Genomic DNA, 22,630 nt, shown 5'->3' on the forward strand with positions numbered 1-22,630 from the left:
ACTTTCTTGCTTTTAAAAACAGAATTCTGTTCTGTGATGGGCCCCCCTGTGTGATTTCCAAAGGATCAGGCTTGTGGCAACTTCTGCCTGGAAGCTTCTTTCTTTCAGTGGCTTTTGGACACCACGTAGCTTGCAGTCACGGCGGTAAATCAACCATGCGTTGACAACACCGAGCATGGTGGTTTGCCAGAACAGGTAGAGATACCACCTCCGTGACTTCATGTGGTACTTGTACCTTGCAATGCAGGCGTCAAGCAGGTCGATACCCCCCATGAATGTGTTGTACTCCACAATGTGTGGCCTTTTGACCTCAACAAATGCCTTGCCCGATTTGCTCAAGTGACGGACTGTATCTTGAGGCTCAGTTGCACAATAGGATGAGATGAGGGTAACAGATTTGTTGTCATACCACTTCACAATAACCATGCTCTCCTCCTTAGTCACCCTGGCATCAACAGATCCTCTGCCTCTCTGGGCAAGACTTTTTTCATCTTCAAGCTGACGACCTGCTATGCGATTTCCACGAAGTGTTCCTACAAGGTAGATCTGTCGCTGAAGAAGTGTGAGCACAAGTGAGGCTGAGGAGAAGACGTTATCAGCAAATCTTTGTAGTTTTGCTCAGCTGGCAGAGTTTCACACAACTTCACCACAACATCTCCTCCAATCCCAACTAAAGTCTTCTTCCCAGTACCACCTTGATAAACAACAAAATCATGGAGCATACCACAGGATGAGCACTGGGCCCAGATTTTCAATCCCCAGGGGTGGGGCTTTCCCTTCACATACTGCCTGATTGGGCCGTGTGTCCCCTTGAAGGGTACCATTTGCTCATCAACAGAGTTGTACTCCTCTGGGACGAAACATTTCAAGCCATGGACGGATCTTCCAGCACTTGTCTTCTGCATCTCTGTGTAATAAATCTGTATTGTCAGTGAAATGTAGAGATCCCAACAGGGTTTGAAATCGGTTGCGGGACATGTTATCTGCTACCATAGGACACCTGGTGTCATTTTCCCAGTATGCTCGATTTCCAGGCATTTGGCATAGACCCATCCTCAGAGACCAATGAGTATTTGTAGTTCTTTAACAGCGGTATTTACATTTCTCAGATGGTTGGAGTTTTGTACACTGTATAAATTTGTTTGTTCCATTAACAACAGCAGCATATCATCTGTGATGAAGTTTTTGAAGTTCTCCAGTGGAGTGTGGATCTCATCTGGAGGTTTGGCACAGGGTCCCTTGAATGTGATCTCAGGGGTTTCGAATGTTTTCTTTCTCCAGGAGAATTTTTGTCCTTTGATAGCTGCTTTGGGCTGCCCAGTGTCCAAATGGCTGTGGCTCTGTCTCTAAATCACTTGAATCACAACTGTCTGAATCACTGGATTCACTGGATTCATCACTCTCCACGTCTTTGTAGGGGATGTAATTAGGGTCTCCAGAATCTTTCACATCCCTCATACTCACTCTCCTCTGCAGTGATAAACTCTAGCGCATCTTGAACACTATATTTTTTCTTTTTATCCATTCTACCAAACAGTGAAAATGACAAAAAAAATGGGGGGTAACTGAAAAACGCCTCGACAAAGTTAAAGTAAAGTTCCATCACAAATTTAGGTAATTTAATAAATTAGTTATGCTTGAATTTAGTTAAATATGACTGAGAATTAACAACAAAGAATACGTTTACTTAAAATAACTGAATGAGCTAAACTGACTAAGCAAAGGATCAGTTTTTGTCTTTTTGTGACAAATATGTGACATCAGTTTTTTAAAGAAAATTTGGAGTTTAATGCCCGATGTGACATATTTGTCACAGCGATATTTAACAAACTGATTCTAGATCAAATTGTTTCAGAAATATTACCAAACTAGGTTACAAATGACCTATGACATCTTATCTAAAGTTTAGAATTGCTGAATGAGTAAAAGCTTACCTTTGCAAAAAGAAAAGAAAGATTTTAAAATTAGCATAGTGGTCTCATTAGCTAACCAGGTGGACCAAGACTTTGAAAATGGTGTCTTGAACACCCAGAGTGCCTCACTTGTCACATGACTGAACTAGTTTGTGCAGTAGATGTCACTTAGGGACTTTATTAGTTAAAAGTCAAAGTTAAAACCATTATAAATAGTTTTTCTCTAAGTGTAAAGGGGCAGTGACACCAGTGTCACTGTGGGTCCTTAAGGGTTTTAAAGTTGTGACAGCTCGACCAGACAAGTGTGCAATAATAAACCAGCAGTTAACGAGGCAGAGGAGGACTGCTCAACAACAACTGATCATTCTGAAGACCACTGCCTGCTGGGATAACATGAGACGTTCTGCCCTGCAGCTTCGCAGTACTATAGTAACTGATGCTGGAGTGATTGGTATGGGCAATTAGCTTTGGCGTTTCAGGGTAAATATCATAGTCTGTTTGTACCTATCAGTAAGAGGCACTCTGAGGCAGCCCAAACATCAAGAACTATGAAAGTTAACCTCAACAGAGACCCAGAAACTCTTGGAAAAGTTGTCTGTGTCTGTCCATTCACTCACAGTGTGCCTTAATGTCCTGCTCTGACATGTGCTGTTCATAGAAAGGTTGGACGATAGCAGTCACATGTGAGCTAGTGCCAAATGGACACACTTATTGATCACTTCAAGTTTGCTCCTGGTACCAGTCAAGACTTTAGAGCATTCCAGTTGTAAAAAACAATCATTCATGCTTCCTAGATTCATACTTGTGTGTTTGCTGTTAATCTTTATGTGTGTGCGACATTGCACACATTGCACCAGAGACTGGACCTAGTTCACTGGTGTTGCTGGGATAGCTCTGGTTAGAACACAAGTTAGTTGTTTTTTTTTAAGGGTTTCATTGTAACTTAGCTTGACGCCACCAGTAGTTCATTGGTTCTTTAAGCAAATTCTGTAGACGGTAAATAAGTAACAATGTGGCTTCTCTTCTGGACATACAGGTCAGGGCAATGTTCCTCCATGTGGCTCCAGTCTCTGAAAGCAAGCAATAACTCATCGTTAGGAGCGTCCAGTTGCAGATAAGCACTAATAGAGCTTCAGGTTCAGGACTTCCTCAGGACTCCAGGAGGAGAGTCTCAGATTATTCCCACAGTAAATGAAATAAAAATGTGTTAATAACAATCAGTAGTCATACATGCAGGGTATGTAAACTGCGTGAGTCTGATTAGATCTTCCAACCTTAACATTAACATCAGCACCTGCAGCAGATCCATATTTCTGTTTGCCTTCTCCGTCTTGTGCCTTTCTCAACGTTTGTTTTGCTGGTTTTTGTTGTATTTTAGCATTTAAGCTTTTTTTGGCTGTGACTAAATTCCAAATCAGACAAAACTGGACAAAGAACAACCCCATTAAAAATCCTGTGGTGAGATGCTAGAAATCCTTTGGCTGTTATTAACCCAGGGTCTGTAATTATGCAGATTGCCATAGATTTCTTTCTGGGTGCCTAGAAGTGAGATCCAGGGGTTGTTCTCAGCACGACAGGCGGATGAGGGAATGGTTGTGCATTACTGAACTTGCCACATTCATCATGTTGACTGATGGCACAGGGAGTCAGTCCCCAGGTCCCGGTGGTTAATGTAGTGGGTAATTAACTGTCATTTGCCTAGTAATAGGCTGATGATCAATGGTTTGTTAGGAAACAAATTCTAATCCAGCAGCTGATGAATGCCTGCTGAGGCTGGAGCAACTGATGTGATAAGAGGGATAGAAGAGATTGGGGTTTGGGGAAGGAAGTGGAGAGCAAGACTGCTATCAGGATTTCAGATGGCTGCTTGAAGCTCTGCTGCTATCAGCAGCTGCTGTCCAAGCTGGATTAATCCAATTGTTCTCCTGTGCTGGAAAACTCAGACGAATGAATGATAGACGGGTCAACTGATGTCTCTTTATTTATTTAACTGTGCCTGCAGGTCAACAGAGAAGCCGTCACTAGAGCCGCTGTGTCACTCGACCGTTTTGGGCTATGTGGTGTGGGACAGTATGGTGAAGTCATGGAAGCTGAATAAATGAGCAAAAACGTGTTTTATCAAGAAAAAGAAACATTTGGCCTCTTTAAAGATACATTATTATTCTCAGGTATGAAGCATATGTGATGCCTGGTGTTCTCTTAAAGCACAAGCAACACTGTTCTAGACATGTCCAACCGCTGTACCACCGACAGTCTGGACAAGATGCAGATGACAAATCTGTGTGTAAAATAAGCAACACGTCACCAATTTTCTATTCAGTTCTCACCAGATGTCAGTAATAACCCATCCGATCCACACATGCAAAGAAATCCAACCATATATGTCCATAATTAAGTTAAAAGTAATAATGACACAGGGAAAAGTATTGAACACATGAAGAAAGGCAGATGCATAAAGGCATGTAGAGTCATGACAGTATCAGTGATTAGAAAGCAGTCCTGCCACTTAGTGCAAATTAAGATCAGCTGATGGCCTATAAAATGTGTCACACAAGAAACACCTCATGGTGAGCTCTCGTAAGACTGTCACAAACTTGTGGTTGCCAAATATACTGTGGCATTGGTCGCACAATAATCTACTGTCGTTCCAGCGAGCACAAGATTTCAGACAGAGTCAGAAAAATGGTCAGAAGAGTTGCCTAAGAGCCGAGGAGCACCTGCAGCTATGGTTGTTTCAAACAAACAGGTTCTGCATGTACCCTCACCGTGCAAGACTCCGGTGCTGAAACGTCATCGAACCTTCGGGACTTTGTGTGGAAGAATGGGCCAAAATCACTCGAACACTCTGTGCGACCAGTTTCACCATACAGGAGGCGTCGTGAAGCTCTCATCACGGCTTCTGCCTGAAGTCTTAAATAGATTCCAGTAAACGTGTTCAATCACTTTTACCCGTCATTGTTATACATCATTTATGGACATCAATGGTTTGGGTTCTTTGTATTCGTTGTTATTGACATGTGAGGAGAATTTTATGTGAATAGCACCTCAGTACTTATTTTACTGCTGTATTTGTTACCAGTGACAGTCTGGTACCATCAGGCCCGGGGTCTTGTACAACTGGTCTAGCAGTGAAAGACTGATGGCAGGTAAACTTCATCCATCCTCCTTCCTCACTGGGTGAGCCGAGGTCTACTGTGCACTACTTGTTTGAACAGCCTTTGGCAGCCAACAGTACAACAAAGACTGAACCCTGCTTAGACTCGGCTTTTTAAGAGACTCCAGGAAATGTTCAAACTGGTAATATGTTCCCATTAGTATAGGTTGGTAGAAGGTTTAGTCTTTTAAGGAGATGGTTGAAGTCATACAGAAAGGTAGGCGATGACGTTTGCATATCATTTTTGAAACATTTAAGTTTAAATTAATTTTTTTGAGTAGAAAATCAATTAATGCATCATTTCAAAATTAACCATTTTCATTCAGACTAATACTCTGTTAGCTAGAGGCAACGCTTATAAAACACTGAGCTGCCGATTAAAGTGCAGCAAACGTTAAAGATTTTAACAAATCTTTGATAAGACAAAAATATTTTAGTTTAATAGCTGAATATTACTGTTTTGTTTTTTTGGTGGGGGGTGGGGGGGGGTCTCCTCGAAACTGATTAATTTGATTTTTTCCCCATTTAGAAAAAAATAATGTTAAATTTATTAAATTTACATTTAATTATTTTCATTTGTTGTGATAACACCGTCTACAAACTTTAATGAGTTGTTGCACTCGGCTGATTGAAAAGTCAATGAAAAGCTAATTTATAGTGTATAGTTAATTCATCGTTTATAATATGCGGTTTACCAGGTAAAACACATGGAGAGATTCCCAAAGAGTGCAACTTTTTATATGAATCCTTTTTTTTTATTGAAATTTGAGTGATTATAGTTAAAGTTTTGTTCAAAACACACATCTTGGACAAGAACCAATCATATTTGGGTGTGTATGTGCAGCAGTCAGTTAATGTTTGTGCAAACATCACGAGGGAATTTAAAGGCTTTGTTTTAGCATACGATCTTGCACAGTTTGCAATCACTTCTGCATTACGTGAGATAAAATGATACTAATGTCAAGGTTTTGTGCTCTCGTGTTACATTTTAATTCAATCAATCTCAGAGGAAAGTCGTCGGCTTATTTACCGATTTAACCATCCCTCATATCAAACCACCTGAGGACTTTCAGCTAAAGTTTTCTAAAGCAAAGTCCTCAGGTGGTGGTTCTGTTCCACTGCACAGGCTGCCATACATTTTCAGGAGGTGAGAAGAGAGCATGGACAGACCCAGAAAATGGCAAAACTGAATACCATTTAGATTCAAACAGAGTCCTGAATGATTTATTTTGAAGGGCAATCATTTATTATCCAAATACTGATCAGCTGCTGAATGACAAAGACCTCACATGTGCCCGTGTACAGTGTGAGGAAGCTACAGTGTAACTTAAGGTTCAAACAGTTGTTGTATAAAGCTGCTGTCCACAAACACTCAGTGTCTCTGCAAGTGGACAAATCAGCAAAAGCTTCCACAGAATCCAGTTTTCTGCAAATCAGAAGAGATGCCACCAAATTTTCATTTCTCCGATGGAAAGGCAAAATTCCTTTAATTAAGGCAACACTAATCCATCAAATAGGTCCTATTTGTTTTTCACCCAATTGCTGTGTAACAAGAGAGATGCTTCACTGTCTGAAGGTATGTTGACAACGGCCCTTAGTTCTGTAGATATTCATATGAGCACAATCTATCTGCTTCTTTGCCTCTGGGAAACATCCTTTCTGAAGGTTAATAAACAACCCTGCATATCCCACGAGTTCATTCATCAGATGGTGATCTCTTACAGACTGAGTGGCATGCTGTTTTATCATTTTAACAATGGAGGCTAAAAGTGCCTCCAGAACTCTGCCTAATAGGTTATTTTGTAATATGATTTTGTTATCAGATATGTGTTTGCTCTTGCTAGCCTGGTCTTGGTCACTGTGTAGTAACGAATACTCACATTAATGTCCCTGGAGCAGGGAACACAATAATAAGGTCCTCCCTGGGCAACAGAGCTGGCCACGTCCCATCTATTTCGATGGCACAAGCTGTGGCCCTGCTATTTTTCACTGTGGCTTATTTTTGTGACTGGGGCCAAGTATGTCTCAGTGGAAAAATCCTCTCTGACGCCTGTCACTCTCGTTCTCGTTCACCAAAAGCAACAGAAGTATTTGCATCTCCATAATTCTCTTTAGTGAATTTCCCAGAATAATAAAATACATGCGTGAGATACAGATGGAGTCAAACTTGTTCAACGGTGAAAGTAAATCCTGAGCTCAAAGCAGAAATTTCAGTTGACTGTTTCCGAACACGTTCACCAACGAGCCGACCGCTTCAGCTGCACCTGTAGACCTGGTTTAACATCTGTGGTCATCTCATCCAGATCAGAGGTGAAACGTCTTCAAGCAACTTAAAGAAGTCTAGACGCTTTTCTTTCCAAGCTCCTTAGACTACGATGAGCTGGATGACTGAGAACCTTCACAGATATTCTAACATCTATGAGACGACTAAAAACTCATTTTAAAAAGTATAACGATGTGGAAATAAAGGGAAGACAAATAATTAGGCCTCATTTATAAACAGGGTGTAAGAACAAATCTGAGCATGAACTGTACATACAAATATTTTATGTACAAGTTTGTGATTTGTCGCCATTGAATCGAATAGAATAAGACAGCAGGAATAAATAACAAACAGGAGAAATAAACAAAACAACAGGAAGGCCCATGTTGGAGTGCAGGTGGGAAAGATCTTGGAAGTAGTGCAGATGATTTGGTCTGAGTGTGTGAGCGGCCCGAGCGATGAGGTTACTCAGACCGTGGCTCAGATGGGTGGATGTTTGTTACTAATCCGAATGGCCCAGAGGAGGAAGCTGTGAGTCTGGAGGTGGAGCCGATTCACCTGAGGCGCTGTTCGGAGGGCAGCGAGTCAAACAGGGGATGGGTGCGATGCAAGGGGTCAACTGTGATGCTGCTGGTTTTCCTGAGGCAGAAGAGGCTTACAATATCCTCCAGGGCTGGCAGAGGGCAGCCAATTACTTTTTGGGTGGTGTTAATTACCTTCTGCACAGCTTTCCTGTTCTCAGCAGTTGTCCCTGCGTAACAAACACCCAAGCAGTAAGAGTGGATGCTCTCCACGAGGAGCGGTACGAGGCCAGCAGCAGCTCCTGTTCTAGTTATTCTTCGTCAGGACACGGAGGAGGTCCATGATGAGTTCATTTGTTTCAAGAACGTTCAACATCAGGTTATTTTCGGAGGACCAGCGGGTCAATTCTCTACCGCTGCCTGTACGATGTGTCATCTCTGTCAGAGATGAGCCCTACCACGATGGCTCCAGCAACCTACTTGACGATGACGTTGGCTGAGTGGATTGGTGTGCAGTCATGTGTAAACAGGGGCTACAGTGGGGGGATGAGGACACAGCCCTGCGTCGGGGGGGGAGCCTGACTGAGGCCAGCTGGGGGATCTGAAGGTGGTCCAGTTTTGTGGTCAGGATGTTGAGGATCATGGAGTTGAATGATGAGCTGCAGTCCACGAAGAGCGTCCTCGTGCAGCTCCTCCTGTTCTCCAGATGGTTCAGCACTGAACACATGTAGAGCTGCCTCGGGTCACAGTAAAATCTGAATACTACCTACTATTAGTGGTGGTATAAGAAGTTGTGTTTCCCACTGTAACACTTTACAAAACACAAACATAAGGTGATGCATGTGTCCTCCAAACACACTTCACAAGCATCTCGATTCAGTCACTTAAATTGTATTTGTATCGTACCACATTTCAACATTAGTCACCTGAAGGCGCTCTATATCAGAATCCTCTTTATTTGGCCACGTTTGTGCACACTAATGAAGGATTGGACTGCAGGTCAGCTGCTCCTTTTTCTGTACGTGGACTCCTCATCGCTCTGGATCAGACCGATGGCGTTGTTGTCGTCTACGAACAGAAGTTTCGCAGATGGCTCTCCTGAGGTGCAATCGTTAGTGTAGAGGGAGAAGAGCAGTGGGGAGAGAGCAGACCTCTGGGGTGTGCGATGTAACGCTCCTCAGCCTCACCTGCTGCTGCCTGTCCGTCAGGAAGCTCGTGATACAGTCACAGGTGGAGGCGGGCACTGTAAGCTGGGTGAGCTTCAGATGGAGATGTCTGGGATTACTTCGTTGAAGGCTGAGCTGAAGTTCACAAACAGTATCCTGGTTGAGGTGATGCAGGATGTAATGCAATCCCATACTGAGTGCATCCTCAGCCAACCTGTTTGCCCAGTAGGCAAACTGCAGGGGGCCCAGCAGGTGCTCTGTGATGTAATTTCCATTCTTCCAATGAACTTTGTGACCACAGACTTAAGGGTGACAGGCCTGTAGTACTGTAATCCTGTGAAGGTGGAGCATTTGAAGCAGGAAGGAACTTCCCACAGCTCCAGAGATCTGTTAAAGATCCGGTTGAAGATGAGGGGGGTTGGTTGACACAGGCTCACAGGCATTAGCGTAACCGGTCCTGGACGCTTTCGGGTCTTTGTCTCTGGAAGAGCAGACACACATCTTCCTCACAGGAAGCGGGTCAGAGGGGCAGGGGAAGGAGGATTCCAATTAGTCTTTTCTGTGGGTGTGGGGTTAGGGTGAGTAGATGGGAGGTATGAGTGGTTGTCTTTCAAGTTTGCAGTAGAAGGTGTTGAGGTCATCAGCCAGTCTGAAATTCTCATCAGGGGGTACTGACTTCTGTAGAGGGTGATGAGCTGTAGGCCTCTCCAAACTGATGCAGGTCGTTGGATCACTGTAGCTGTTAGTTACGCTGATACTGTAAGACTAAGACCCTACAATCATAGAGCCAATGAACAGAACCCCGTTTGTGAGAAACATGCTCTCTTTCTAGTCCCTGTCAGTATTTCAGCTGCAGCATTTTGGATCAACAGAAGACTTTCAAGGAGTTTTTAGGACATCCTGATATATCACTATTCAGCAAAGCGAGTCGGTATAACACTTTAGCCTAGAAGTAATAAATGCATGAACTAGTTTTTCAGCATCGCTCTGAGACAGAATATTTTTATACAAACTGGAGTCTATTAGATAGATATGATACAAACCACTGCAGTGCAGTACCTGTAATACCTACAGCATGTTCTAATCGCTCTAATAGGATATTATGGTCGACAGTATCGAACGCTGCACTGAGGTCTAGCAGGACAAGCACAGAGATGAGTCCACTGTCAGAGGCCATAAGAAGATCATTTGTAACCTTCACTAAAGCTGTTTCTGTGCTGTGATGAGCTCTGAAACCTGACTGAAACTCTTCAAATAAACCTCTGCAGATGATCTGTTAGCTGTTTGACAACTACTCTTTCAAGGATGTTTGATATAAAGGAAGGTTGGAGATTGGCCTATAATTAGCTAAGACTGCTGGGTCTAGAGATGCTTTTTGAGTAAAGGTTTTATTATTGCTCCCAGGCATTTGATATGTAGCCTATTAATAGAGAGACTGTCATATTTAATGGCAGGACTTCTTTGGGCAGTTTTGTAGGAATGGGGTCTAAAAGACGCGTTGATGGTTTGGAGGAAATAATTACTGAAGTTAACTCAGAAAGATCGATCTGAGAAAGAGTCTAAATAAATGTCAGTGCTATTGAAAGTAATAATGTGTCGGTGAGACGGTTAATTTTTTTCTGTAATGATTAAAAGTTTATTTGTGAAGAAGTTCATAAAGTCATTACTACTTGCTTGGCTCAACAGCACTCTCACACTACAATTATCCTTGAATTAATGCACAAAGTATGAAAAATAAAAGCAGGCACGAATTAGAAAACAGTTTTGAGGCCAATTGCTAAGTTAGATATATAAGGAGTTTTCCACTGATTCCTTAATTTGATAACTTACACACATATTTTTGTTTGCATCTGTTCATTTGTGCCTCAGGTTGTTTGGTGTAACGGGGAATTGTGCAGCCTGCAGCAAGCTAATCCCAGCCTTCGAGATGGTTATGAGGGCCAAGGAAAATGTCTACCACCTGGACTGCTTCGCATGCCAGCTCTGCAATCAGAGGTGAGTGGACCAAACTTCTGCTCTTTTCTCATATCTGTACTCATACAAATAGCTGGTCAGGATAGCAAGGCACTGTACACTGTTACAATGTACTGCAGTTCAGTACAAGATGCACAAAAAGGAACAATAGCAACACATCATGATGCTCAAGATTTGTTAAAAACAGGGCCATAGTTAGCAGAGATTGGTTTAATTGAATTGCTATAGTTTTTTTAAACTCATTTAAAAAACAAGAACTGAACAGTTTTCAGTATTTTCTAATTCGCCTCGTTTTCTCTTTTGTGGGATGGCAGAGGCCACAGGAAACACGCTCACAGTTTTATCTACTCAGATCAGAAGATGACTGAGTGGTGATGCAGTTGGTCCAAAAAGCCTTGGAATTTGTTGAACAGTCATACACAGACTCATGAGACATGCATATGAGTATTGAACGTTCAGGGGAGCCCATGAGGTTTCATTTCGCAGAACTTCATTACGATTATGGAAACAGTGGAGGGTTTCTGAAGACACTTTCTGGAGGCAATGGCAAAAACAGGATGTTGCCATAAGTATGTGAAGTGTATCGTATCTGTTTCCAAGGTCCTTATGATTCACTTGTTGCTTTTCCACAAATAGCTTTGTTGTAGCCACATGCACACACAAACCAGACATACTAAGCATCCTAAAGGAAAAGAAGTTAGTTATACACAGTTTGCACTGAGTAATTGTTCTGCCACGTCAGTCTTCAGCCTCTCCTATTCAGGGCTCTAGAGTGCGACCAGTTCGCACACACATTCACACACTGGTGATGAAGCTACATTGTAGCCACAGCCGTCCTGGGGCGCACTGACAGAGGCGAGGCTGCCGGACACTGGCGCCACCGGGCCCTCTGACCAAACCAACTTCATTCTAAGCCAAAGACTAGAAAATATGGTGAAGCATATCTGCCCTTTGGCCTCAGCTGCACGTGCCGAGGTGGGTCTCCCTGCAGGATTGCTTTTCCCTTCATCGGGAGCAGCGCTGGGCTGTTTAAATCACGGACAAACAGTATCCCACATTCTTGACAACATTTTTCTTGTTAAACAAAAGGGGGGCCTAGCAAAAGAAGTTTGGGAACCGCTGTATTAAGTTATGCAGGCTTGTTTGCACAACAAGGCTAAATAATTATATAAACCTTTCTGAATCTAAATAGTGTACTTTGGTAGAATTAAAAAATAAGTGTAGTGCAGGTCTATGGTGATTTTTAGTGCTACTATCATCGAGTTTTGATTCTGGTTCTGTATCGGTTAAGTCATAAGCAGTCCTGATTTTGAACTGTTGTAGTCCTGTTTTAATTCTGGATCAGTTCTGGGTCTGGTCTGGTTGAATTGGGGTTTAGTCCCACCATGCATACTACGCCCCGGGTGTATAAAATGTCTGGCTCCGCCTCTGGAGTCAACAGTGTCCATGAACACGACGTAACGTTCGATGATGTGTCATTTCAAAAGCATCAGTTGTAGGAGACGTGCTTACAGAGCGCTTTGTAGTGAATCAGAAGAGTCGACTCCCACTGAACGAGAGCTGCTCCTCACTTAATTTCCTTTGGCTGCTCAGCTCTCACACAGTGGCTCAGCTATGCTCCAATCCCTCCATATTGTGGCCAATCACATGCGAGGATATAGGATAATATCATCATGTGGGTGATGGACGCGACAGTCAAGTGGAGCGAGCGTCTGTCCTCTCAGTGAGTGAGACAGCGGTGAGGAGGGCTGTGCGAGAGCAAGAACACATAAATATGCCTGAAACACAGAAACGAAGCAGCACCTGGCTGCAGTTTAAAGACTTTTTTGTCTCGACTTGGTCTCGGTTTAGGCGGTCTTGACTACAAGTCTAGTGGCAGACATGAGGCAACTGAGACTCCAACCAGAGGCTGTATGGCAATGAACATACAGCATCTGGAAGACAAAAATATGAAAATGTTCAGATAGACAAATCAACTGTCTCCCTGTGGTGTGTGTATGTGTCTTTGTCATGAAAAGTAATTTATAACCAGCGTGGGAAGCCGCAGTAATGCCCCCCAGGAGCCAGAGGCAGAAAGAGAAAGATCCAGGCCATGCGCAGCCCCCAAGAGTACTGAAGACCTGAAGCCACACATCTCGGCAACAACTGCACGTCCATCCAGTTGGCTGAGAGTCCCTTAGAGCCAGAGGCAACCGCCAGCCAACCCTGGCCTCCCCAGGGTGAGTCCAGTCACCCTGGTGTGAGTTGAGAACAGGGCCCCAGGACTCCAGGTGCCCAAGAACCCTCCCCAACACAGAAGAGGCCCAAGCCACCACCCCCAACGTCAACAGCCACATCAGAACATCCAGCCACGTGCCCTGGAACCAACAAACATCCCAGGGAGGGCAGCAGCATCCAATAGGGAATGATGGGGAGGGCCAACCCCATCCTCCATGGCCGTAGAACCACCAGTGTAATTAAAAAGAAGAGGCAGGTCACCATGCAGTACAGCCAGCAAAGCCATGTGTATTGCCCTACCCAATGCAGCCTAAAACCTCCCCCACAACAAAGGGTAAGTCTGGAGTGTGCAGATGACTCCCAGTCTTGGGGCTCAAAGGGCCTGGAGCCCGTAAAGCACAGACCAGACATCTCGTGGGCCTGCTCCCCCCACACTGGAGAAATCTGAACACAGCTTAATCTTCCTCAAGCAAAAGTACAAGCCGCTCGTACAATCGATCACAACGTGACTCTTCAGGGAGTGGTCTCCGGGTCGTAACACTTCCAAGCTCAAATACACAGAGCAGCCATCAATAACAGCACTCAAGACAGAGGTGTGGCAAAACAGGTGGGCTGAACCAAACACGAGAGCCACATGACCACCGCTGCCTGTAGCCTTTTGTTAGCTAATGTCCGCTCTCTCAAAAACAAGATGGAGCGAAGAACCAGGGAAAGATTCCAACATGAAACCAGTGTTGTCCTGTCATTTTTACAAAAACCTGGACTGCTGCAAGTGTGCCAGACTCAGCCATCTATCTACAGACCCACTCCACTCACTGTGGAGACGACACACTTGCCTTGAGCGCAAATAAAGGTGAAGGTGTATCAGTTTATGTTAAGGAGAGATGGTGTGTGGATATTCAGGTGGTGGAGATTGTTGAGCAAACATCAAAATGCTGATGGTGAAGTGCAGACCTTTTTATTTACTGAGGGACTTCAGTGCTGTGTCTGTACTTCCTGTTTACATCCTGCAGTAGCCTGACATTATCACCAAACATGAGACTGCTCACCCACATGTTTGTTGTTTTAACAACTACAACTTCTTGACTGTGCTTTCAAAGTCCCGTCAGCGTTCTGTAGCAACATGAGAAGGCTGCGCCCCAAACCCAGCTATAGTTCCTCTGATACAGGCAGTTCCTCTAACAGCCCCTCCAGTAAATAAAATATTAAAGTTTGGAGTGAAGACACTGATTTGGTGCTTTAGGACGGCTTCAATGCCACAAACTCGGGTGTGTTTAAGATTGCTGCCTTAAAAAAGAGCAGTTCTGATTTACAGGAATATGAAACGGTGGTTAATAGCTACATCAGCACATGCACTGACAATATTTTCCCAGGCAAACGCTGTAAAATATTTCCAAATCAGAAAAAGCACCTCAGCAACTTTAAGATCAGTGGAGATGAATAAACTCATTGTGGTATGAGTGGGACCATTCATGGTGGGGACGCTCTCTAGCACGTTTCTAAAGTGGCAAAATCGACCGCCTTCCCATAAATACAGGACACTACCCCAGCACACAACATTTCATTTTTAATGCAGTTGAGTGTTATTTTTGTTTTTACACTTATTTAAATTTTGCTGATTTTTAGGTTTGTCTTTTAATGGTCTGGGGTCTCTGTGGGGAGGGGGATGACAGCAGGGAGGACCAAATGTCTGCATCCTGGTCCCAACTCTGGATACTTAACATGCTTTAGAAATGAGAGCTGCTCCACCTAAAGTGGGATTGATCTGAGACCAGGTTTTCTGCAGAAAGTTTCCTGATCATTTACTTTCTGGACATCATTCAGACATCAGCAGACCCGGGCAGGTCAGCCCTTCTCTCCCACATTAAAATACATTTAAGCCAGCGTACATATCTCCTCTTTATATTAGGGCAGTTCATAAACTGTCAAATAAAAGTAGTGTGTCTCATGTATGTTGTAGACTGAAAGCACCATTTAGATGCCTCTTCTCATGTTGTGTGTAGAATAAAGGACCCAAATTCAAATTTCAGAGGCAGACTTGATAAAACAAGAGTCGACCCGTTTATTTGGCTGATGGAAACATAACAGAAAAAATAACAAAAGTAACAGAAGCACAGAAACACACGGGGAACAGTTTGATGCATGAAAACACAACGAGACACAACGAGGCTAATCAGGAGAAGAGGAAACAGGTGGGCAACACAGCTAAAATAATTAAGAGAAAAAAGGTCATTAAAACTAAAAACTACCAAAATAAAACAAAGAAAAAGACAGTGCCAACCACAATGACAAAGCAAAAAATATTCTACCCGTCTACAGGTAGGCTGTTATTTTAGCATCAACAATTTTCAACAGTGTGTTACTGTAGAGACTACCTTACATATAAAGCTCCTGCCTGCCTGTTGTTGTGATTTCTGTCGTCTAAAAGTCTATAAATCAACAATGCTGAGGTCAGCACTAACTGGTAACACGTTTTAAAGTCTGGTCTTAGCTGGTCTCTGAAGCATAAACCTGGATTAACTGGGTGACCTTTTGTTTTTTCAGCTTGAGATCTGTTCTGACATCTTACTGAAGTTTCTCTGAACAGTTTCTTTGCATTGTCAGCATGGAGATGTGTTACTGTTCTGTGTCTGGCACGCTCATCTGATGCACTGTTCACTTATATCAATTTTATCGCCTCCATCAAACATGAAAGTCCCCTTGACCCATGGACCCTTCAATAAAGCAATTTTATAAATGACCCAGAAATGTCTCAGTGGTGCACCAGAACATGTGAAATCTGATAAATAAACGAGCTGACACCGAGATCATTCGAGGTTATGAAGTCTAATTATTCCCCAGTCCTGCAGACTGGTTAGTTAGAGGCTATGCTGAAGTTTTAAAGCTGAATTCCTACACCCGGGTTTGGATGTACCGCTACTCATGCACAGTCATTCAGGCATGTCTTCATGCCATTAGTAGGTCTGTGAGTACACCCAGCCCACTGTATCCCACAGATTAAAGACAGAAAACTCAAAGTCAGTCATTACTCTGATTTCATACACATCTCACTGCAGGACTCTAATGGCCACTGCCATGTTTAACTGTTAAAGGGCCATGCTTATGTGATGGGGCTGTTAGTGCAGAGCAAAGATGTAGAGACTGGATTAGAGAACTTATTTAATATTAACCTTATTCCCACCAAACCCACATGCACAGCTCACTAGCTGCAACCACCAATATGGCTCTCTGCCCCTTTAGCACACCTTTCTCTGGCCTTAAATACTTCTAATTGCTGATGGGAGTCAGCTGTGCAAAAAGGCAGGAGAGCCAGCAGGACACACCCACACGGGCAGTTTCAGGAGGAGGTCTTGCTGGGTGGTAACAGTCATCACCATTATTAAACTGACAGCCGCACTTTCCATGAAAAAAGGATCTGCAGCTGAACCCACTTCAGGCATAACATGTTTGTCACAAGGAAAAGTAATTTCTTTAAAATGACATCAAGCTGAGGGACTAAAGGGGACTAGATGCAGTACGAGGTCTATCAGTGAAAACAAAGGATCCCCACAGTGGATCTGATCATTCAGCAATAGTGCTGTCCTAGAGCTAACAAGACACGTAGCTGGTTCTGAGGAGAGAAAAGATGTTGGCAACACTGGGTGTAAAGAATAGGGAAGGAGATATGAGGCTTCATCCAGCAAGCAGTTACCCACAGATCAGCCCTGGGGGACAGCTAATCAATGGGGCTGTTGTCAAGTCTCATCATCTCTCCTGTGCTGGCCCAGTTTCTCCAATAAGTCAAGGCCACAGCTCAGAGAGGCTCGGGAAGGTTACAGTTAGCAAGGCGCAAAGGAGTGCAGGCCTGATGACAGTCTGGGAGAAGGCCAGTGCTGATAAAGGTGGAGGCTCCACTCTGATGTGGTGGAAGGGAAAAAACAGACAGCATAGCTAAGCAGAGACACCGGCTAACAGACAATAAGAGGTCTCTGTCACTTTGTGCCTGTGCTGGTAACTGGGCATGTGCAGCCAGTGTGTAAAACAATTCAATGTTTAATATGTCGTTGCTGGCAGAAGAGGAAAAGCCTGAAACGACCGTAAAAATGAAATAGTTGCAAGTGTAACAGGTAACGAAAGGTAACAGTTTGACAGGCATAAAATATTTTGTTTTTTAATTAGAGCTTGTAGGATTTGAAGGTACAATCACTTGAGTAATCAGCACTGCTCTCCTACCTGGTGTCTTGAACGAGACGTGGGTAACCACTTCACTGCGGCTATCAGGCCCATCTCTCCATCTTTAGTCTTCTGTCTTCAAGCCCCTGAGGTCTCAACAGCAACATCTGGCATCGTAGCTATTACCCCTCACTGGTCGTTGCCCAGTTGTAGTTGTTTCTTTTGATCCACACCAGCTGCTGCAGCCTTAGTGACTTGACTGCTTCCTGGAAAACCCGCCCTCCCATTTATAACTGAAATCACCCCAAACGGCCGCAGCAGATGGCCCCGCCCCCCTGCACCATTCAGGAGGAGTTCTTCCTTCCCACTGTCGCCAAAGTGCTGCTCATAGGGGGTCATATGACTGTTGGGTTTCTCTGTATGTATTCTTGCAGGGTCTACCTTACAGTTGTTGTGATTTGGTGCTGTATGAATAAAACTGAATTGAATTCCAGAATTATTCCAAAATATTTTGTTCTCAAAATCAATATTATTCATTTTACCATCGTGTGTTCATTTGGCTTGAAGGGTGATCAGGGTGAATTTAAAAATGCAGTTTTGGATGGGGAGTGGGGGTCGTTGTTGTTGTTGTTGTTGTTGTTTGTGCTCGTACAGTGTGTTTGAATCACTGTAACTAAAGTTACCATTGAGGTGGATGTAAGAAATTATGCTCTGAACCTGCAATGTAGCCCTGAATAACTCCTGCATACAGGTGGGTCATGTCAGGTACCCGAGCTCCACTCACTGTGTGGAGGTCCCAGCAATGAACTCAGCAGTCTTAACACTAAAGGAAGTCAGAGGCTCACTGCCCCCCCCCCCCCCCCCCCCCCACTCCCCACATCCCAGCTCCACTCCCCCCTGGTAAAGACGGCACTGCAGCTTGCTGACTTTGGTGAGCCTGCACACTGAGGGAGATAAGCAGCCCTCAGGACAATACAACAAAACGTACTGCTCTTACATGTTCATCATAACCTTCATTGCCCTCTCACAACATATGGAGTTATTTTTGTGCCACTATTCTGAGCGCACGTAAAAACTATTTGCAGGTGCAAGTGTTGCATTCTGAGGAGAAATTTATTTTGAGCGAAGAAAAGCTGAATTTGAGTGAACAAAATTCATTCCTGCGTGCAGAAAATGTATTTCAGTGTTTGCTGTTATACACACACACTAGCAGCCCCTCTCGCTCAGTTTTTGCATTTGCGCTCGCTCGCCATGTGTTGTTTACACAGCAACATTCTCACATGAAAATATCTTAAAAGTTTATTTTGTGACCCAGACAGAGTAATATTTCAAACTCCGCCCCTCTGTGTTCCTCCGCCACTGCCTCGTTTGAGTTTTGGACGAAATGGATTCTGGGATATTGCATTTCGTCATTTCGAGCTGATTGGAGACCAGAACAGCCAATCAGATGTTTTTGCATCCAAGTCTGTGATTGGCTGGTTTTGTGGCACAAATATAACGGTGTAGAGAAAGAGTTGAAGGCACGGGCAGAAATGTTGAGAGTGCGAGCGACACATTGCGAGCGAGCGCAAATGCAAAAACTGAGCGAGAGGGGCTGCTGTTGTGTGTGTGTGTGTGTGTGTGTGTGTGTGTGTGTGTGTGTGTGTGTGGATAACAGCAAACACTGAAATACATTTTTTGCACGCAGCAATGAATTTTGTTCACTCAAATTCAGCTTTTCTTCACTCAAAATAAATTTCTCCTCCAAATACAACACTTGCACCTGCAAATAGTTTTTACGTGCGCTCAGAATAGTGGCACAAAAATAACGCCATAACAACAAGGCACAGGAAGGTGGGGCTGCCTGGGTCAGTGGGGTTTTGTTTCTCCTGCAAGGGTAAAGGAACCCTGGCCAGAAACACAGATAATCTAGTTAGGATACACTAAACACTCCATTAGTAAATATAAACATATGCATCTTGATGCATCCTCAGTCATTAAGTAAATCTCCTAAAAATCTCCTAGAAACGTTTCGTCATCATCAGGCGACTCCTTCAGTCTCAGCTGACTGCAAATCTTAGAAACAGCACATTTGCATAATGACTGAAACCAGCCACTGAAGGAACAATTCTCATGACCAAAACAACCTCTGGTGAAGCGGACGGCACAACACAGAAGAGCCACCTCGTCAGGCCAGGACTCTGCAGTCTATTCACACCTACAGGCCAGTGGACTGTTTCAATGATGAGGACGTGCACATCCTGGACAGGGAGGAACGCTGGTTTGAGGGCGGAGTCAAGGAGGGAAAGACCATCTCTGAATGGAGGAGGGGCCTAAGGGTACATCTGTCATCATCTTACAATGCTGTGATTGGAGCCATTCCCCAACTCTCTGTGAATGGGACTCATGGTTGTTGGTCAATGGTCATGAGATTTGTTCCCTCAGTGGGCTGGTTTCAGTCATTATGCAAATGTGCTGTTTCTAAGATTTGCAGTCAGCTGAGACTGAAGGAGTCGCCTGATGATGACGAAACGTTTCTCCCACAAAACGCTACGTCCAGATGAACAGAATCAACCTTTGGAGATAAACATATGCATACACACAAACACTCAAACCAGCCCCTGCATCATCTCCAACCATAGTCCCAACACTGCTGTTGAAAGGACAGTGTTGGGATACAGTAGTTAGGGAGAAGCGTTTGTTGTCAGGAAGCTTGGCCTGTTTAAAGCCTCACATTAATGAAACTTTGATGCTCTGATGTGAACGTTCTCCTTCTTTTCTCTTTGTGCAGGTTTTGTGTTGGAGACAAGTTCTTCCTGAAGAACAACATGATTCTGTGCCAGACAGACTATGAAGAGGGGCTAATGAAGGAGGGCTATGCTCCCCAGGTCCGCTGACCTTCACAGGCCAACATGGAAGAAGAGGAAGAGTGGGAGAAACTCCAGAAAAAGTGCTAATGCCTTCCTGTCCATGTTCCCCACGTGTACATACGTAAGAAAGACTCCCTGAGAGGGCAAACACACTGTTGTACAGAATAGCCATAAAGACGCCGTGGCAGGGAAAAGCCCTGGAAGCCTACAACAAAATGTATCGTGTGAAAAACATTTTTGGATGCTGCCTTTTCCCACCAACCAACAAATACTGGCCTGAAAAGGAATTTTTAACCAACTGCTGGCATTGTTTGCTCTTTTAAAAAAGACTAGTCCCACCTACCATCGCACCCAACTGCACTGCACAGTTCAACAGTCTGTGATTGAATCTGAACTCGACCCGGATATCGTCAATCACTAAAACTGTGTGCTGAAGAACTGAGTATAAAAGTATGAAATCCATCCATTTTGTCTCAAGTGTGGCAAAATAATACTTTTGGGAGTGCGTGTGTCGGTCCATGGACATCCTTTCAGGCTACAGACTTCTGTCATACGTCCTTTAAGGCTTTGCATGGATCCTTTCAGAAACCTGAAACTCCAAACCTGACAAACAGTCAAGTGAGAAACACTTACCTTTATGCTGCCCATGCAGCATTAGCAGAGCAAACAGGGAAGGGAGATATGTCAGACTTAACCAGGGTAAAAATGAAGGTTAATTGTGGACTTGATATTGGACATTTTGAATAAGGTGGACAAACATCCAGCTGCTGAAGTTGCCTCATGTCTGGATGTGTAAATAAGCAATTGTTTGCTAACACCTCAGTCAAAAGATTTATTGGGGAATAGTACAGCATGTCAGCTCCTTCTGCAGCCCACAAGTGTGTAAAAACCTCTATAAGAAAAACTAAGTGTTACAGGATTATAAGTGTGAGATATTTCCATGGTTTGACAAGAGTTATCGCCGTTCCTAAAATGCAGTATTTTGGACTGGGACGCTGCCACTATGATTCTGTGATGGGTTATGTTGTTTTAGGTGGGGACGGCTTTTCTTTTATTAAAAACCTCCAGTCAAAGTGAAATACTCATGGACACTGAGGATGTTTAAGTGGTTTGTAGAATTTTGAACATGGATAGTTTCAGTCATTTCACTCACACATGGCCACAACGCCTTCCTCCCACAGTGGGACGTTGTCCTCGTCAGCTGAGAGGAAAACATCTCATCTTTCTGTATGAACCCATCTGAGCTCATGGCACCGTCAGCAGGACGACAGGAAGAAGCTTCTCTAATCTGTAAATTGTGGATGTACATTCATTTCTGCTTGCTTGTACAATGATTTCTTTTTGTGTCATCCAGCATGAGAATCTTATTTTTAGGACAATGCCTGTAAATACTATAATTGTAATAATTTTAAACACAAATGTAATAAAGTTTTATTGTCTAACCAGTGGTTACGGTGTTTTTCTTCTGTTTCCTATTGATTTGACTGTTGATTGACAGTGTTTGCTGAAGCAGTGAGGGTTCAGTATCAAACCCAAAGATGCAGCTTTAGTTGTAAAGCAGCCTCAGGAATGAAGCTGTTCTCTGTGCCGTGTTACAGCTTATGATATACGAGTCATCAGAAGTGCAGTTATCGGTTTGTTGTCTTTGCTCCTTCTGATGTTCGGGTCACACAACCTAAGAGCAGAGAGCTTTGGTTGACAGTTACATTTTTCCACTTAGGTGAGTTTTTGTTTTGTTTTTTGTGTCAAATTTTTCTATTTTGATTATGTTTCATGGAGCAAAAGAAAAAACAAAGCTTCTTTTACATGTTACTCTTGCAGCCCTCAACAACACTGACAGTTTAGGATCATCTGGAAAGGTAAATTATTTGATGTGAAGTTGGACTTCACAGATGTTTCCATGACTTTACAGTTAAGCTAACTGAATCTGACAAAGAGAGAAAATCTTTGATCATGTTAAAGCTGCTCTGCTCTACATGGAGACGTTATAGTGTTTTTATTTTAAGTGTGGCACCAATAAGAATTACTCACAGATGCTAAGTGCTCTTATCAACTTATCTGAAGTCAGATGTTCAGCCCTGAATCTCGATGCTGATTATTATTGGACTGTCTATGTTGTTTGTGTCGGTGATGATGAAGAGGAACTCAGTGATGGTCGGCACCATTCAAATGTTGATGAATGCTGGTTTTGTGATTTTGTATATTTTCCAAGATGTCATATCTTAACTCGGGAAAGGTTTGGTGTGGAGTTCTATAATCATCATTATAAATAAAAACATTTGAAATCACAATTAAACAACCAATCACCTCTTACCAATAGCAACAACTTAAATGGTAAATGGACTGATTCTTATATAGCGCTTTTCTACTCTCCAGGAGTGCTCAAAGGCTACGTTCACTCTGCAGGTCTTAATGCTCAAA

At 43.4% G+C, this 22,630-nt stretch overlaps 1 protein-coding gene across 2 annotated transcripts in view; it reads left to right on the top strand.

Moving 5' to 3' along the window:
* The window catches only part of lmo3 (LIM domain only 3), a 51,176-nt gene extending 29,528 nt beyond the window's left edge, over window positions 1-21,648 (top strand). For both annotated transcript variants that reach the window (XM_086269177.1, XM_086269176.1), the window contains exons 3-4: window positions 10,887-11,012; window positions 20,131-21,648. In XM_086269177.1, the coding sequence (XP_086125303.1) occupies window positions 10,887-11,012; window positions 20,131-20,236 (232 nt within the window). In that variant the 3' untranslated portion in view covers window positions 20,237-21,648. The remainder of the gene's footprint in view (window positions 1-10,886; window positions 11,013-20,130) is intronic.
* The last annotated feature ends 982 nt before the right edge of the window (window positions 21,649-22,630 follow it).

This window comes from Aulonocara sp. 'chitande type north' Nkhata Bay, linkage group LG17 (assembly GCF_057382095.1).
Source record: "Aulonocara sp. 'chitande type north' Nkhata Bay isolate Kocher_YH1m ecotype deep benthic linkage group LG17, A_spYH_male_GT1.1, whole genome shotgun sequence".
In the NCBI taxonomy this organism is placed as follows: Eukaryota; Metazoa; Chordata; class Actinopteri; order Cichliformes; family Cichlidae; genus Aulonocara; species Aulonocara sp. 'chitande type north' Nkhata Bay.